The sequence below is a fragment of the Rattus rattus genome, chromosome 6 (genome assembly GCF_011064425.1).
Source record: "Rattus rattus isolate New Zealand chromosome 6, Rrattus_CSIRO_v1, whole genome shotgun sequence".
In the NCBI taxonomy this organism is placed as follows: domain Eukaryota; kingdom Metazoa; phylum Chordata; class Mammalia; order Rodentia; family Muridae; genus Rattus; species Rattus rattus.
Window position 1 is genome coordinate 47,987,177 of NC_046159.1, and position 16,971 is coordinate 48,004,147.

A 16,971-nucleotide genomic window follows, 5' to 3' on the forward strand; every position below is an offset into this window, starting at 1 on the left:
TCCTCCCCTCCTCCTCCTCCTCCTCCCTCTCCTCCTCCTCCTCCTCCTCCTCCTCCTCCCTCCTCCTCCTCCTCCCTCCTCCTCCTCCTCCTCCTCCATTCAGATTTTAGGCAAGAAAAAGAAGGCCTATGGGAAGCAAAGCCTGCATAGGTGTTAGCTGCCTCTTAGGTATCCTGGGTGTGAATGATTTATATTACAAAAAGAAAAGGAATTGCCCCCCTTCTCTCCTCTCTTTTTTCTCTATCCCTTTTCTCTCCTTTCTCTTTCTCTCCCTCCTCTCTCCCTGTTCTTTTTCTCTATTTTCTCCCTCCTTTCTGTCTTCCCTCACTCCTCTTTCCCTTGATTCCTCATGTCTCTTTTTTTCTCCTTTCTCTTTCTCCCCCCCTTCCCCCCACCCCCCTCTATATACAGAAATCTGTGTTTTTGGTCAATCAAGGGAAATCCACTATGCATCCGCGCACACTTTAGCCAGACTCTTCATCAAGCTTCCCCAGTAACAAGTCTGAATCCGAGGCCCAGGAAGATGTGAATCTTTATTAGTCATGATGAGTGGCTGGGACACAACCCCATAAAAAGCTCCGGTAGAAAACAGGGGGTTAACATCATGAGTTATAGATCCCTTGATTGATTTATCCTCACATCTGACCCCTGTATTTTCTTTCTTGAGCATCAAGGAAGGCCTGTACCATTTTTTCAGTCTGGACTTTCACAAGGTGGAAAGCAGGGTCTGACGCAACATCCAAGCTCATGTCTATTATATATATATAGACATATATATATATGTCTGTGTGTGTATGAGTAGTGTATGCATGGGGGCATGAGCTATTCCATGGGTGAGGTCAGAGGTCGATGCCAGGTATCTTTCTTCTATGGCTGTCCACGTTCTTCCTTTCTATTAGTATTTTATGTCTTAGCATTTTGTCTGCATATGTCGGTGCACCACATACATGAGTTACAGTTGTGAGTCAACATGTGGGTGCTGGGAATTGAGCCTGGGTCCGTTGTAAGTGCAGTCAGTACTCTGAACCACTAAGCCATCTCTCCAGGCCCCATGTTCTTTCTTTCTTTTTTTTTTTTTTCCCAAAGATTTGTTTATTTATTTACTACATGTGAGTAAACCGTTGCTGTCTTCAGACACACCAGAAGAGGGCATCCGATCCCATTACAGATGGTTGTGAACCACCATGTGGTTGCTGGGAGTTGAACTCAGGACCTCTGGAAGAGCAGTCAGTGCTCTTAACCACTGAGCCATCTCTCCAGCCCAGCCCATGTTATTTCTCAAGACAGGGTCTCTACCCAAGCCTGGAGCCTGCGAGTTTGGCTGGGCTAACTTGGCTGGTGAATTCCAGGGATCCTCCTGTCGCCAGTCTCTGGATTACAAACTTGAGCTTCTGTACCGGGCTTTTGTGTTAATACTTGGGATCTGGCCTCAGGTCCTCATGCTTGCCTACTGAACCATCCATCCATCCATCTCTCCAATCCCTGAACCAAGCTCACATTTTAGACAGTTCCTAATAAACTTGAATCTTGTATTTCACCCTAGTGATCTTCACATCACCTGAGGTCAGTAGCCCCCAGGCTGTGATCCTGTCCAACTCCCATGAGTTCAGCAAGCTGGGGCTTGGGCAATGCTTAAGTGGAATCTCTCCAAAGACAACTCAGGTGCAGGAGCCTTGGCGCGGGTGACTCAGAGTCTGGCACTGGCTCCAGTAAAGAATAGCCAGCCAGTGCTCCAACAAGGTGGTTATAGGCTCCTGTCTTCATGGGAGTAGGAGGAGGACAGGCTGGCGTTTTCCTTCTTTCTTGCTGTCTCTCTTAAGAGACTTCAAACAAGCTTCCTGAATGTTTATAGCCATTAAACTTATTTCACTCAATTTTGCAAGAAGATCATAGATTTTATTTACTTTTTTTTAAGTCTCATGAAAATCCTCATTCTTTGGCGGGAAGTATCCTCTGTGTGCCTTCCAAATAAAAAAGCATTAGTCATAATCGCTGGTGAATACAGGCTATGTTGACCCCTGCTGCTCCCTAGGTCTTCATTAGGGGTGTGGCTTGCAGCAGCACCTTCCTCCTGTCTGGACCTCCTGCTCTCTCTATGGTGTCTGCAGTTTGGGGTTCCCAGTGTTAATGCCAGCGAATTGGGGCTTGCCCCTGCAGCAGAATAGGATATGACGCTCTTTCCTCTTCTTTCTTCTGTCTTTCTTCAGAATCAAATAAAATTAAGTGAGACACAAATACCAGTTGCTTTCCTCCATTCTACAATGTAATACAATCCGGTCTAAGGAGTAGCAGACGAAGAATAAAGCTCCTGCCTGTTCTGCTCCTGTGTTTGGAAAATTTGTTAGCGTCTGCAGTGAGGGAAATAATAATAATAATAATAATAATAATAATAATAATAATAATAATAATGGGAGGTGTGTACTCAGTAATTGTCACTGCAGTACCAACTACTCTGTGTATAGCTTAATTAATACGAAATCAAGTCAGTACAGATCTGTGTGACCAGCATTGAAAGTAGTAGTGTAGAAGTGCTGGGTGGGGTGTCGTGAGCAAGTGATTTTGGTACCTGGGGAAGCTTCCTCATCTCTCCGCCCACTGACCTGGGAACTATCTTCTCTATGTAGCGTACTTTTTAAACTTTCCCTGTTGAGACAGAATCTCATTGTGTTACCCTGGCTGCCCTGGAACTCACAGAGATCTGCTTGCTTCCGCTTCCCAGGAGCAAAAAGGCGTACTTGACCCAGTCCTCTCCTGATTCTAACCCAAGAAGTGTTAGGATGTTGCCCAGATGGGGCTGTGCCCTCATTTCTCATCAGGTCTGTCTTCAGAGTCTCTTCGTCTTCTGTGCAAAGACTGTGGGCCATTTTAGGAAACCCACCCAGGATGCCCTGCAATGATTTGCTGTTGAATTGTGTGCTTGAACCTTAGGATACCTTCCCAGCGGTCAGGACTCTGTAGAAGAGGATGCTGAGAGAATCGTTGGCCTTTAAAGAACTAGGTCCGTGTGGAGTGTGTCAGTTCATCTGAGGCTGTACTCTGCCCCAGATCCTTCCAGTATATAAGTCCACTGGATTGGCTACAAGTGGCTGTTTGGAGTCCTTATCCCTGCTCGAGTATTGTAGAGTCTACCCTGAGTCAGGTTTGAGGGGGTCCTGAAAGACTCTCTGGTACATGGCTGTTACCCACCCAGACTTGTGGGGAGAGCCTTTTGTTTTGTTTGGAGCGTTGGTAACAGGATGTCACAGTCTGTTGAGGACTTTCTTGCTCTGTGTGTCTAACACTTACACAGTCGCCTGTATTGTCAGCTTTCCTCAGACATCTACTTTTTCCAGTCACTGGAATGCTGATGGGAGGTCAGCTGGCTTTCCCGTTGTCCAGCGATAACCAAAGGCCCCGTTTATAATAACCAGCAAAGTTTTTAAAATCCAGTTTGGAGGGACTGGGCAGATGTTTCAGGCAGTCCAGTGCTTGCCGTAGGAAGACGAGGGAGCTGAGTTATGTCTCCCAACAGTCACCTAAAAGCTGGGCAAGGTGTGGGTGTCATGCTGGGAGGCTATGCCTCAGGTTCCTGAGTCCATGAGCTTCCAGTGAGAAACCCTGTTTTAAAAATAGGTGGTGTAGGAAGACACCTTAGGTAAATCTGTGGCTTCCACATGCACATGCACACATAAGCAACGCCCCCCTCCCCCAAACCAACACAAGCTGCACATACTCAAACACGCACAAACACACATTCAAACATGCACAAACACACATTCAAACATACATACACATCAAACACACACACAAACATTCAGACAATCAGTCCTAAGGAGGACTAATTGTGAATAGAGGACTAAAAATTGAGGTGTGGTATAAGCAAAATGCCTTTCCTTCCACATCCCCCCCCCCTTTTAATTGTACATGATGGCTTGCCTACTTGTATGTGTGTGTGTACCACATGTGTCCCTGGTATCCATAATGGTCAGAAGAAGACATTGAATGCCTCGGAACAGGAGTTACATATGACTGTAAACCTCTGTGGGAGTGCTGGGATTCAAACCCTATTCCATTGGTAGTCCATGTTCTTAATCACTAAGCAATCCTGCCCCTGGGTGTGCACTGTTTACTAGCCTATGAGATTATCTGAGAATCCGGTTTTATCTTGAGGGGTATTGAGAGTCCAGAGAGAAATTAGAGGAAAGGTGAACCACTCTGACCTACTTTTAAAGCTACAAAAGGAAAAGACTTAGCTTGGATTACAAACCTGCACAAATTAACCAGGTCCAGTACCAGTCTGAGAGATAGAAAATTACCTGATGGAAAACCCACAGGCCCAGAAGTTTATCTCAACTTTTTGACAGTTTTGGCTTTTGAGGCATGTGGATGTGTTTCTGCTGGTTCTTTTTGAGAAACAGAAGTGATTTTTGAGTTTAAGATCAGCTAATTCACAATGCCCTTGTGAATTCGAAGTTTAAATTATCTTGAAGAAAGGACAGATGTATAGAAAACTTTCCTCAAGCATAAGACAGAACAACAACAAAACAACTTAAAATAAGGATAAACAGAGAGCAGACCAGAATAGGAGTTGCTGACTCCCCTCCCATAAAGTAAGAGGCCGTGTAGGAAGTTAGTACTAAAATTTGAATTCAAAGTCATGATTACAGGTGGCAATACATTTGTCTTTTGACTTTCCCATACTCCTTTAGATGAGTAAAATGTCTGCCTGTCTTATGAATTCAGCAGACCAGATGATGGACAAAACACAGGCTACAGTGTGTGGGCCTGTGACCCCAAACTTTCCAGATAGCTTTTTTTAAAAAGGACCTCTATATGTCAGTCTCATCAGAGACCTCTCGATAAGGGTGTTATGCAAATTCTCCTCTAAAGGTTTCTTTTCCTCCTTCCAGCTTGCCGTACGTATGTGTGTGTGCTTGCAAGGCCTATGTTTTATGCAAACATGTTAGTATTTCCTTAAGAGTGGTAAACATGTTTTTAAGCAGCGGCTACCTTGGTAAACATGCTAAACTCGGATTACCTCGCCGTTCATCTGAGCACCTGCTATGAACCCGAGACACAAATAGCTCAGACTCAAGCGTGGCAAGCATGCTGAAGTAAAACATCATTTGTATGAAGCAGATGGCACTCAGTTACTTAGAAAGTGAAGGCATTGTTGAGCGTGGAGCCATCTTGAATCCAGAGAAGGAAGTCATGCTGCAAATGCCCATGTTCCTGGTTACTATGGAAATAGAGCCTGGCGAAGTTAGCAAGCCATCCCATAGCGGAGTTTGCAGGCTCTGCGTAGACACTCAGAGATGGCCCTAGACCTTGATACCTCTGATCCCTTTTTGCAGATAGGGCCTTAGAAGAGAGTCAAAGCAAAGGGGCACCTGGGCAGTCTGTCTGGGTGGAGGTGTTGCATGTGTGCACTCCCTTTCTGTAAGTTCACAGGCTCTTTCTAAGGGCTGGCTTTATCAGCTGCTTCTGCTGGGTGACACCCTCCAACTGAGCCTTTATTGTAACCTGATCTCAGTGCTCAAATAAGCACAGAGTCATCCAGTGCCAGGCGATTGTCACATCTTTTATAAAGGAAGTGTTGATTTGACCCAGCCCAGGAAGAGCCACCAGAGTAAAAGGTCTGCAGAGATGGAATTGGGCCTTTCAAGTTATTTACATTAGCGCTTGGCCTGGAACGTGGGCCAGAGGCACTGTGTGCTGTAAAGAAAAGTTCTTTGATTTATTCATGTCTGTGCACATAAATGTCCTCATCTCTTCTTCTCTTCCTCTTCCTACCTCTCCTGCTCGTTCTTCCTCATCTTCCTGTGCTCTCCATCCCTCTCATATATATGTCCACAACTCACGTCCACACACTTAGTTTATTTTCAGTGTGTCTCATTTTATCTTCCAACAGAACATGAAAAACCTTTTCTCCAGTTGCCACTGAGACACTGTTAGGAGAGTCAGAGCTGTCCTTTCTCATTCTCTATGGTACTAGAGTAAAGAATATTTCCAGGGCTGACGTACTGGAAACTGAGTCAAAGGAAGTTGATGTACAGTGATATGAATTGTGGGTCAAAATGCCTGGGAAGTGTTTGTGAAGTTCGTCTCATCAATACAGGTCTGTGGGACAGTCTTTCCAAATCTTCCTCAGATTAACCATGAGCAGACCTGTTATCACAGGTGTCAAACCCAGTGGGATCCAAAATCTTAAGCATTGCGGTCGGTCCCTTTTGCGTGTGACAACTTAGAGACTAGCTTGCAGAGACTTAATATGGAATTTCTAAAAACAGCCCTTAGTGGCTGATTTCAAAGCATATTACACATTCAGATCACTCAGGTCTTTTGTTGACACCCATGGTGGTTTCTGGTTTATTTTTTAATGTGGCATTTGCTCCCACCTTTGCTAGCATATCCGTAAGGTAAGGAACTGTCATAGGACATCCCGTAACAGTTGGATGCCCAGATGATCTGTTCTCCCTTCCGCCATCCTGTCCACCTGAAATATTTAAAGTTACTTTCCTTATTTTTATTCATTATCAGACTAACCCCCAAAAGCCATTTCCTACAGCTCCATCTCCTGCCATTCTGTCTTCAGTAGGTTTAATGACATTGCCTGTGGACACACCTGTTCCTACAGCCCTTCTGTGTGTCTGTCTTCCCTTCTCTTTCGTAGTGAGGCTGCCTATAAAATATGGGAGTCTGGGGTTCATCATATGAGCAGAGAAGTTCATATACCTTGTATTGGTCTAAAAGAGACATTTTACAGTGTTGGCAATGTGGCTCAGTGGGTACAAACCCTGGCTGGCTCCCCAGGTTAAAGAGTTGATTTGAATCTCTAGAACACACATAAATGTGGAAGGAGAGAACTGACTTTACAAAATGGCCTGACCCCCACATCCATCATACATACACATGATGGTGGTGGTGGTGGTGATGGTGATGATGATGATGATGATGATGATGGATGCTGGCTGATGATTTGAAAAGACATCAACTATATATCATCAACCTTTTCCTCCACTTGAAACTGTCAGAGTAAGCCTGGGGGTTCCTACAGTTTACTCTGAATGTATGATGACCATACAGAGCACTCTCCCCTGTCTTCTGATGAATGTGTGTGTGTGTGTGTGGTGTGTGTGTGTGTGTGTGTGTGTGTGTGTGTGTGTGTGTGTGTGTGTGTGTGTGTGTGTGTGTGTGAATGCTGTCTCATAGACACTTCATATTTTCCCTTTGGCTGGGGAATAGCTTGTGCTGGTTCTAGAGACTTCAGATTTTCAAAAGCCTAAAAGGCCGGTCTCTTAGCATTTTGTGAATCCAGGGAAATTGTGTGGTTGTGGTTTTCTTCGCCTTGGTACTGTACTTAAGTAGCCTCTCTCTTTCCTCCCCTTACTGTAACACCCTCTTACTGTCTGCTACAGACCCACTCTCTGCTTCTACCTCACAGCTGGAGGCTCCTTTGGGGAGTCGTCTTAACCTGGACATTCAGTTGGGAGAGCTTGTGATGTGAAATAGTTTCCGGTCCTGTATGCAAAGCCTTGGAGCTTCTTGCGAAAGAGCTAAGGGAGTGCGGAGAGTAGGGGAGGCATTTGCTCCTGCGGGAACCCTGCACAGGGGACTATTTTTCTTATATGATATAAATGAAATCTTCACGCTGCCCACTTTTCCGCCCACGCATGTACTGAGCGTCTCCAAGGAGACAAGGAAACCCAGAGTCCAGCGATGGTGAATCCTCCACCAAGACAGCAGGCTGGAGTCTCAGGCAACTCTCCCAGGCGGCTTGCCTTCCAGCTGCCCCTCTCAGACAGCCTCCCTTTCAAGCAGGCTTTTTCTCAAACGTCTCTCTCTTTCCAGGCAGAGGAGCCTGGGCACTCTTTATGCAGGGATCGTGGGGTGAGTTCAGTCTCAGGTGGCCAACCTGGAAGAGGAGGGTAGATGCAGGCAGTGGTGGCAGAAGCAGGCTCCGCATGTGAGGACAAGGTTGTTCCTTTGTCTCCTGCCTGTCAGCGCGTCTGCTTCTTAGCCACAGAGGCCTAAGATAAGACGTGTCCTGAAAGTTCTTGGTACAGCATCCCTTAGGAGCTCTATTGAGGGAGCTTACCTTAGAAGTCAGGCCACCCTGGCCAGGCACAGGAGTCCCTCCATTGCTCCTCCTTTCTCTGCTCTCCTGTGTACAGAACATGGGAGGCGGCCTTCTGACTCAGTGTTGGGACTGTATTCTCATACCTGCACACTTCACTTATCCAAGTGACCTACCTGACTGTTCTTCTTGGAGGAAGCCAGTCCCATGGCAGCTTATGGTCATTTTCCAAGCCCAATGTGTCAGATTTTGTTTGAGGCATTGGTCACATCTGTGTGGCCTCTTCCCTGAGGTACAAATAAAGTAAGTGGCCTCATTAAAAATAAATACATGTATATGATGTATATGTATGTATGCATGTACATTGGTGGTTAGAGCCCTGTCTGCTGTTCTGGGGAACCCTAGCTCAGTTCCTAGGATCTACCGTGTACACCTCACAGTCTGCCTCCAGCCCCAAGGGAACTGACATCTCTTTGGCCTCCACACCTTTTCATACATGGTGCACATGTGCGCCGCCTCTCTCTCCCTACTCCCTCCCTCTCTCTCTCTCTCTCTCTCTCTCTCTCTCTCTCTCTCTCTCCCTCTCTCCCTCCCTCTCTCTCTCTCTCTCCTCTCTCTCTCTCTGTCTGTCTCTCTCTTACACACACGCATACACAAATAAAAGTTACCTAATCTTTAGAAATGTTTATTATATGCAGTACTTTTCCTTTCGTGTAAGTACGTCATCTTGTAAGCATCCTTTTGGACTCTTCCGTGTGTGTGTGCTCACGTCTCGTTTGAGTAGACGTCCCATGAGATTTTCTGGCATGGTACCTGCACCTCCGTTTCCTGTGGCTGGCCCTCCTCTCGTCTTGAAGAGCTGTGGCGGCCTGCTGTACTCAGTTCTATGACAGTTGAATATCTCAATCCTAACCATAGCGGCGTTGCTCATGCTTCTTCCTTCACTTGAACTTAAGAAACGAGGTGGGGGGCACCCAGCCATAGGTGCAGTCTTTGCCTCCTTTGTGTTTCTCTTGTCTTGTCGCCACTTCACACCACTTCTGTAACTGCTATCTTGAAAGCAAAGCTTGAACAATTCCGTTAGACCAACATGCTTGGTTCCTGGGTCGATAGTGAAAACTTTGAGATGACCCCAGCTTACCTCCGCTAAGCTTGGTTTTTTATTTTATCTCTGTCTGATGATCAAGGTAGGTTAGCTCAGGCTGGACTCAACCCCTGAGGATGACCTTAAATTTCTGAGATACATTGGAGATACCATAACCAAAAGTTTTAAGGTTTAGAAGAACATCTATGTATAATCAGTGTGCTAGGAACACACACACACACACACACACACACACACACACAAATACCCACAGACATACATACACATATACACAGACACACACATATACACACAGAGACACACATATACACACTTACACACATGTATACTCACATATATACACACATACAAGCTTCTGACTCTCAAACTTCCAGCTCCTAAGTGTCAGGATTACAGTGTGTGTCACCATGCCCATTTCATGTGGCACTAGAACTTGAACCCAGGGCTTGCAGGCTAGGAAAGCCCTCTGTTACCTGAGCCATGTCCCAGCCAGTAGGTTTTCCTCTTAGGTCTTCCAGTGAGATCATTCCATATATGATTCCATCTGCCTTAAGCTTTCTGTGGGAATAGCTGTTACCATGATGCTTCATATTCCTGTGGTCCACTGCCTAGCCCTGTCTATTTGGATGCAGATATGGTGAAAATATAGAAGACTTGATTTTCTAAAGTTCACCAAGAAGACTCCAGTAGGACATGGTATGTCCAGTAAGAGCCCTTCCTTGTCCTCTGAGCTTTAAATTTCTCTCATCTGTCCTGCCTCCTCTCTGATATCTGTCCACACAGTGCCAGCCATTCATACTTACAGATGTCATGACAGCTGTTTCCTGGGGATGAAGTATCTACTTGCATATGGTACTGTGCCTGAGGAATCATGGGTAATTTTGCCAAATCGAAGGCAGTGTAAACATATCTGGAAAGTTTTCTCTGTAGAGTGGCAAGAAATGCTTAGAAATGAGACAGGTGAGGGTCATCGCTGAAGAGTTTTTCCTGAGGTCCACTTTGTGAGGGAGTCTCCAGACATGTGTGATAAGAATGCTTCTTCCCTCATTTTTTTCTTATAGGCCCTGCAGGTGGCAAGGCAGCTCCTCCTTCAACAGCAGCAGCAACAGCAGCAGCAGCAGCAGCAACAGCAGCAGCAGCAGCAACAGCAGCAACAGCAGCAGCAGCAGCAGCAGCAGCAACAACAGCAACAACAGCAACAACAGCAGCAAGTTAGTGGATTAAAGTCTCCCAAGAGGAATGACAAGCAACCAGCTCTTCAGGTAGCAATTCTTTTTCAAAAAATTATTGTCATACCCTTTCAGGTGGCTGAGAAGCCTTGCAGAGGTGGATTATCGTGACCTTTGCAAACCATCTAAGGAAAACTTGTGTAAAATGTGTGTGTGTTTTTAGTTTATGAGGTAACTATGACATCAGAAAAATCTCTTTGACCAGAAGCTTCCTTTTTTTTGTATTAATGTTGGGAAGAATCCAGCATGCTATGGGGCTCACGCATGAGTAATGCAGCACTGATCATATCCATCCACCTGATGTCACCATTCCACCTTCCAGGCCCATGTAACCATTTTCCTACCTTCAAGTTGACTCTTTTTAGTTTCCACCAATGGGAGAGAGCCGACAATACCTGCCTCTCTGGGTCTAGCTAGTTTCCCTTCCTGGTATGCCCTCTGGCTCCAACCATTTTGTTGCAAATGACAGAAAGCTGTTCTGTCTGTTCTTCTTTGTTGGTGAAACGACTTCATTGATGTTAATCCACTGATGATAGGCATGTAGGCCAATTCCATGTCTTAGCTATCACGAGTAGTTCCACAGCAAGCCTGAGTGTTTGAGGATCTTGTCAGCACGCCAGTATGTTATTTATTTTCTGGTGCTGTGATGAAACACCATGACCAAGGCAGCTTCAGGATGAGTAAGTTTATTTGGACTTACTATCCAAAGGAATGAGAGTACATCTTGGCTGAGAAGCGCAGCAACAAGTTCCAGACTTGGCAGCAGGAAGCTGAGAGCTCACATCTTCAACCCTGAGTGGGAAGCAGACAGAGATCTGGCATTGGTATAAGACTTTCGGTCTCCCAAGCCAGACCCCAGTGATGTCCTCCAGCAAGGCTGACCACATAAACCTCCACAAACAGCGCCACCAACTGGGGACCAAGTGTCGAAGTGCCTGAGACTGTGGGGGACATTCCACATTCAAATCAACACAACCGATTTCATTTCCTTTGGATGTGTACCCATGAGTGCTCTAGCCAAATCATATGATGGTTCTGTTTCTTTTTTTTTTTTTTTTGGGGATTTTTGTACTATTTGAGGATCCGTCATCATACTTTTTATAGTGACTAGATTAATTGACTCACCCATTGACAACACGACGTTTCTTATCCTGGAGACATATCTTATTCATAACTAGGGCATGGGGTGCAGAGGTATTTTTAACACCTCATAGCCTTTTGGACCAAGAAAGCTGTTCACCATTCCACAGTGCCCAGTGTGTCCTCTAGAAAGAAGTGCTTCCTAGCAGCTCCACATGTCCGCAGTGTCAAGAGCTTCTACTTGGCTCCAGGAGGGTGCAGTGCTTCTGCTGTTACACCCGGTAATGAGTGTGGTAGAACAGATGCCCTCCTTCAGTACATGTTTGCAGAATGTTTCTGAATCATTAATTGAAAACGGGGAACAATTTTTATGAAATGATAACAAAAGAAGATTGTTTCAACAACTTCTCCTGTCGGGCACATTGAGGCCAAGGGGGGTTAATAGAGTAGAAGGAGAAGTGAGTTCATAAAATCTAATTTGGGTCTTGGTATAGAAAATTGCAGTATAAAATTAAAAAAAAATGTTGAGGCAGGATATTTCAGCCCACATTCAAGGTAGAAGGGAGGTATTAGGTGCCCCTCCACCCCCGCCCAATTGGAGGCCAAGGATGGGTTTCTCAGTGGAAGTTTTGTAACAATTTGTGATGAGCAGAAGCACGGTGTGTTACTAGTCAGTATGCTCTACAGGTGCAGACTTTCCCCTGGATTAGAATAAACTAATGCCAACTTCTAAACAACCCTGCACATGTCGTCCTGTCCTTGGTAAGCCAATTCCAGCTTTCCTCTTGTGCCAGGGAAACTGTCCCTTTTCCACAAAAGTCCAACCTTATAGTGACAGGTTACCGGGCAAGTTGAATATTAGTGGGAACTGTTTACAAACTCCTCCGAAGACAGCTGTTTAGTAAACCACCAGCAACTCGCAGGCTCTTAAGGCTGTGTGGGTGCTGCTGTGCGAGGCAGTTATAATGAGGTGCAGTGCCATGGAGGGTGGATGTCAGGTGTTGTAAGAAGGGCTTTGTTGTGCAGATGTCTTAAGAACAGCTCAGGAGGATGAAATATGACTGTGTTGACCTTTCAGCGGTGAGCTTATTTGTCAGGATTCAAATAAGTTGAAAGGATCAAACTGAACAGTTTCCTTAGTCAGTCTGGGAATTGTGTTTCAGGGGTCAGCAGCGGAGGCCACATTGCAGATTCCATAACATAGCCAATTGTTGGTACATATTAAAGTACCAGGGCATCTCCTGCAGACAGAGACACAATTAAAATTCTAATTTATTAATGTATACAGGGAGCTGGCCCAGCCTGTCACTCAGTGATTCAAATGCCTGTCCGTTCTTTGGCCTCCCTCTTGGAGCCTCTCACAGCCTTGAGAATACTAGGAGTCCTGTTGAATTTAGCAGGTCTCGAGTGCATTGGGAAATGGCTATATAGTATTGGGAAGTGCCGCTTTGGTTTGAAGTTTTGAAAAATATACAAAGATTCTGTCTAACCGCAGAGAGTGCTGGAGAGAGTTGAATATCACTTATGAGTAAAAATAAGCTGGATTTGCTTTCTTTGCACGTGTATGTATGTGTGTTGCACATTGAAGATTGACAGCGAGTGTGTTACTCAGTCTAGCTCCACAATTTTTTGCTTTTGAAACACATCAAAGCCTTAGTTGGCCTGGAACTTGCTACTGTAGACCTGGCTGGCCTCAAACTCACAGAAATCCACCTGCCTCTGCAATAAAGGTTGACGCCATCATGCCAGGCATTCCGAATCACTTTTGGAGATACAGCCTCTCACTGAACTTGAGTACACTGTCGCTGTCTTCAGACACACCAGAAGAGGGCATCAGATCCCATTTCAGATGGTTGTGAGCCACCACATGGTTGCTGGGAATTGAACTCAGGACCTCTGGAAGAACAGTCAGTGCTCTTAACCACTGAACCATCTCTCCAGCCCTCTCACTGAACTTGAATTTAACTATGTATCTTGCCATTGAGCTCCAGGGATCTGTCTGTCTCCTCCCCCTGCCACCCTCCTAGTAGGATGCATATGCACAACTATGGCTTGTTTGTACAGGGGAGCTGTGATCTGAACTCATCCACTCATGCTGGAAACCCTTTACCAATGATTTGTCCCTCCAGCCCCAGTACTCTCCATCTTAAAATGTGGTAATGAATAGGGGTTCATTTGGCCTAAATAGGTATGTGATATATAGTCTCAGGGGATTTCCATTAAAGATTTTAGCAACCAAGCCAAAAAATCTGACATGTCATGGCTCATGGCTAGGGCAATGTGCAGAAAGAATGGATGGAGTATGGCTATCAGGAATTGTAGTCTGCTGAAGTTGATGCTGAGTTTCCCTTTAGCTCCTCAGTGGTAGAATTGACAAGCAGAGAATTTACACTGACTTTTCAGAGTTGGTGCATGCATGTATTCCTCTATATGTGTGTGCGTGTGTGTTGTCTATGTCCTGACCTATTGCTGAATATAGGGTCACTTGAATCCCGTAAGCTTTATTAGTTGAGTCTTGCCTTCTACTAACAGAAAGGAGAAAGCACTAAGCCACATAGTCTGTCACCTCGTTATAAAACAAAGAATGTAGAAGTGGTGCTTCTAGGAAGACATAACCTTGACATTGAAGTCTATCCCAGTGTACCTTGACCTCCTCCTTGGGTGTCTCACCTGGCCTGGCTCTGAAATGAACGGGAAGTCCCACCAATCTGCACAAGGTTTCTCTCTGGTCCTCTCCTCTATCCTTCAAGACTCTGAGGGCTGTGGTTGCAGATTTCAGATCTGCACAGAGGAGCGACTGATGGGGAAGAAGTATTTGATCTGCTGAGAGCTTGAGATGGGGGGTGGGTAGAAGCCTCAGATCCCCAAGCATGCTATGGCTCATACCGTAAGCATGGCTCGCACTTCTCCCCTTCATGTTCGGCAGCACACTTGAGTTTCACAGGCTGATGAGACAAACAAAGGAAAAGGGAAAGTGAGCAGAGGCTCTAAGTGGTTACCCAGTGGAGATAAGAGATCACAAACCCAAGTCAGACATCACCAAAGTGGACTAATCTCAACAGGAGAGAAACACATGCTTCTCGTGCCTGCTAAACCAAGCCCAGAGTGTGCATTCTCAGGACAGAGCCTAGCTAATGGATGAAGGAGGCTCTGAACCAGGAATATAGGCTGCTCTTGGGGTTCGTGGCCAGAAATCTGACTCACTGTCCTAATTGTCTTCTTTGCTTATGCTGTTAATTTATCTTGCATATATCTTTTATGAATGATAGAAACTCCATTCTAAATTCACAATCAGAATGATCTGAATTCATTAAATGCATTTTGGTGACCATCTCAGAAGAGCCACAGTGTGCTGGGTGCTGCTGGGCTGGCGCTCGCAGGACCCTTCACTGTAGACATAGATGTTTCCTTCAGGATGCCGTGCAACTATAAGTGAATTAATTCAATTTTGCTTAAAAAAAATTAGAGGTGGGTAAAAATAGTAGGCTGCTTTTTATAAATATTTATATACTTCTGAAGATTGCTTAAACAACTGAACTAAATGCCTAACAGCGCAGGTGCCCTCATAACCTCCAAAACGTGTGGCTCTACTAGCTAGGGATTAGTTTGCAGCAGATGAACCATTTTTATTGATCAAATTTTGGAACTTTGACCGCCATTTCTGGGAAGTGATTCCTTTTGGTTCTTTAAGCGTTTCAGTTGCGGACTGGAAGATAACACTGGAAGTCAAATGACACAGTTACTCCTCAGAAAGTTAAAGTACACGTGGGTTACAGTAGCCTGCAAGTCAAGACGGAGAGTGAGCCCTGTGTGTTGCTTTCGGTGGGAAGCTGCGCGCAGCTCCAGGCTGTCTGTACAGAGCATGAACTCAAAGCCAGGCATCTGGTTGGGTCCCATCCCATATGTCCCTCTCCCTCCAAGGCTATGAGCTGTGCAAGCCCCTGACCTAGGAGGTCATTTTTTTCCTGTAAAAATCAATAGTAAACAACACCCCCACACACACACCAGGATCAGTCTTTGGCTCTGATTAGAAAAGGTCCTGCTTTGAGATTAAAACACAAGATTCAACAGGTGTCTAGTTTTGTTTGTTTGTTTGTTTGTTTGTTTATTTTGCAGTTGTATAAAATGGGACTTGGACAGGGAGGTTCTTTCCATTGCCGTAATGCCACACAGTATCCCAGATCATTTTTGTGTCACTCACCAAGGAATAATTTGCTAAGAGGAAATCCTTATAGGAAACTTCAGTTTCCCTTTGTACTAATGATATGGGACGGTTACAAAATGCAAAATATCTTAAAATATATCACTGTGCACTGGGTTAGGAAGGTCGGTGATTCAGGTAATTAAAATGCATCTGTTGATATTTCTAGTGAACAATGCCTACCACTGGCATCTTCAGTCTTTAAAACAGATCAGAAAGGTCAAATGTTGGTCCCTTATAAGATGTCTCTTTCTGCATACCTCTGGAGAATCCCAAGTCCCTAAAAGTAAGTTTTGATAAAAAATAACAACATAGAAATGATGATTTTTTTTTCCCCAGACAGTGTTTCTCTGTGTAGTCATGGCTGTAGACTCAGCTGCCTCTGCCTGCCAAGGGCTAGAATTAAAGCTGTGAACCACTACCACCACCACCACCATCACCATCACCATCACCACCACCATCACCACCACCACCACCATCACCCACCATCACCACCACCACCACTACCACGACCACCCACCATGACCACCACCACCACCACCACCACCATCACCACCACCACCACTACCACCACCATCACCCACCATCACCACCACCACCACCACCACCAGCACCACCACCACCATCACTACCACCACCACTACCACCACCATCACCCACCACCCCACCACCATCACCATCACCACCACCACCACCACCACCAACACCATCACCACCATCACCCACCATCACCACCATCACCCACCATCACCACCATCACCATCACCACCATCACCCACCACACCACCACCATCACCACCACCACCACCATCACCACCACCATCATCACCACCACCACCACCACCACCATCACTCACCACCACCACCATCACCACCACCACTACCATCACCACCACCACCATCACCACCATCCACCACCACCACCACCACCACCACCACCACCACCATCACCCACCATCACCCACCATCCCACCAACACCACCATCACCACCACCACCACCATCACCACCATCACCCACCATCACCACCACCACCCAGAAGAAATAGTGATTTTTTTAAGTTATTAAATCTTCTAGATTACACAGACTATCAGAAACATGACAGAAGGAGCCAGAGAGAGGTTTCACTAGGTAAAGACATTTGTGTCAGGAACCTAAAGATCTGAGTTCCAAAGACACAGTGGAAGGAGGGAATGGAGGCACAGGAACAAAATACACAGAGTACAAGTGACTTTCACACATGTACTGTGGCACATCACACACATCATGTACCCACTGACATCCACTAGTAATAGTTTATA

General features: G+C 45.6%; 1 protein-coding gene across 8 annotated transcripts in view; it reads left to right on the top strand.

The window, feature by feature from the left end:
• The window catches only part of Foxp1 (forkhead box P1), a 388,377-nt gene that overhangs the window by 228,386 nt on the left and 143,020 nt on the right, over nt 1-16,971 (top strand). For all 8 annotated transcript variants that reach the window (XM_032906023.1, XM_032906025.1, XM_032906026.1 and 5 more), the window contains one exon: nt 10,223-10,423. In XM_032906023.1, coding sequence (XP_032761914.1) covers nt 10,223-10,423 — 201 coding nt within the window. The remainder of the gene's footprint in view (nt 1-10,222; nt 10,424-16,971) is intronic.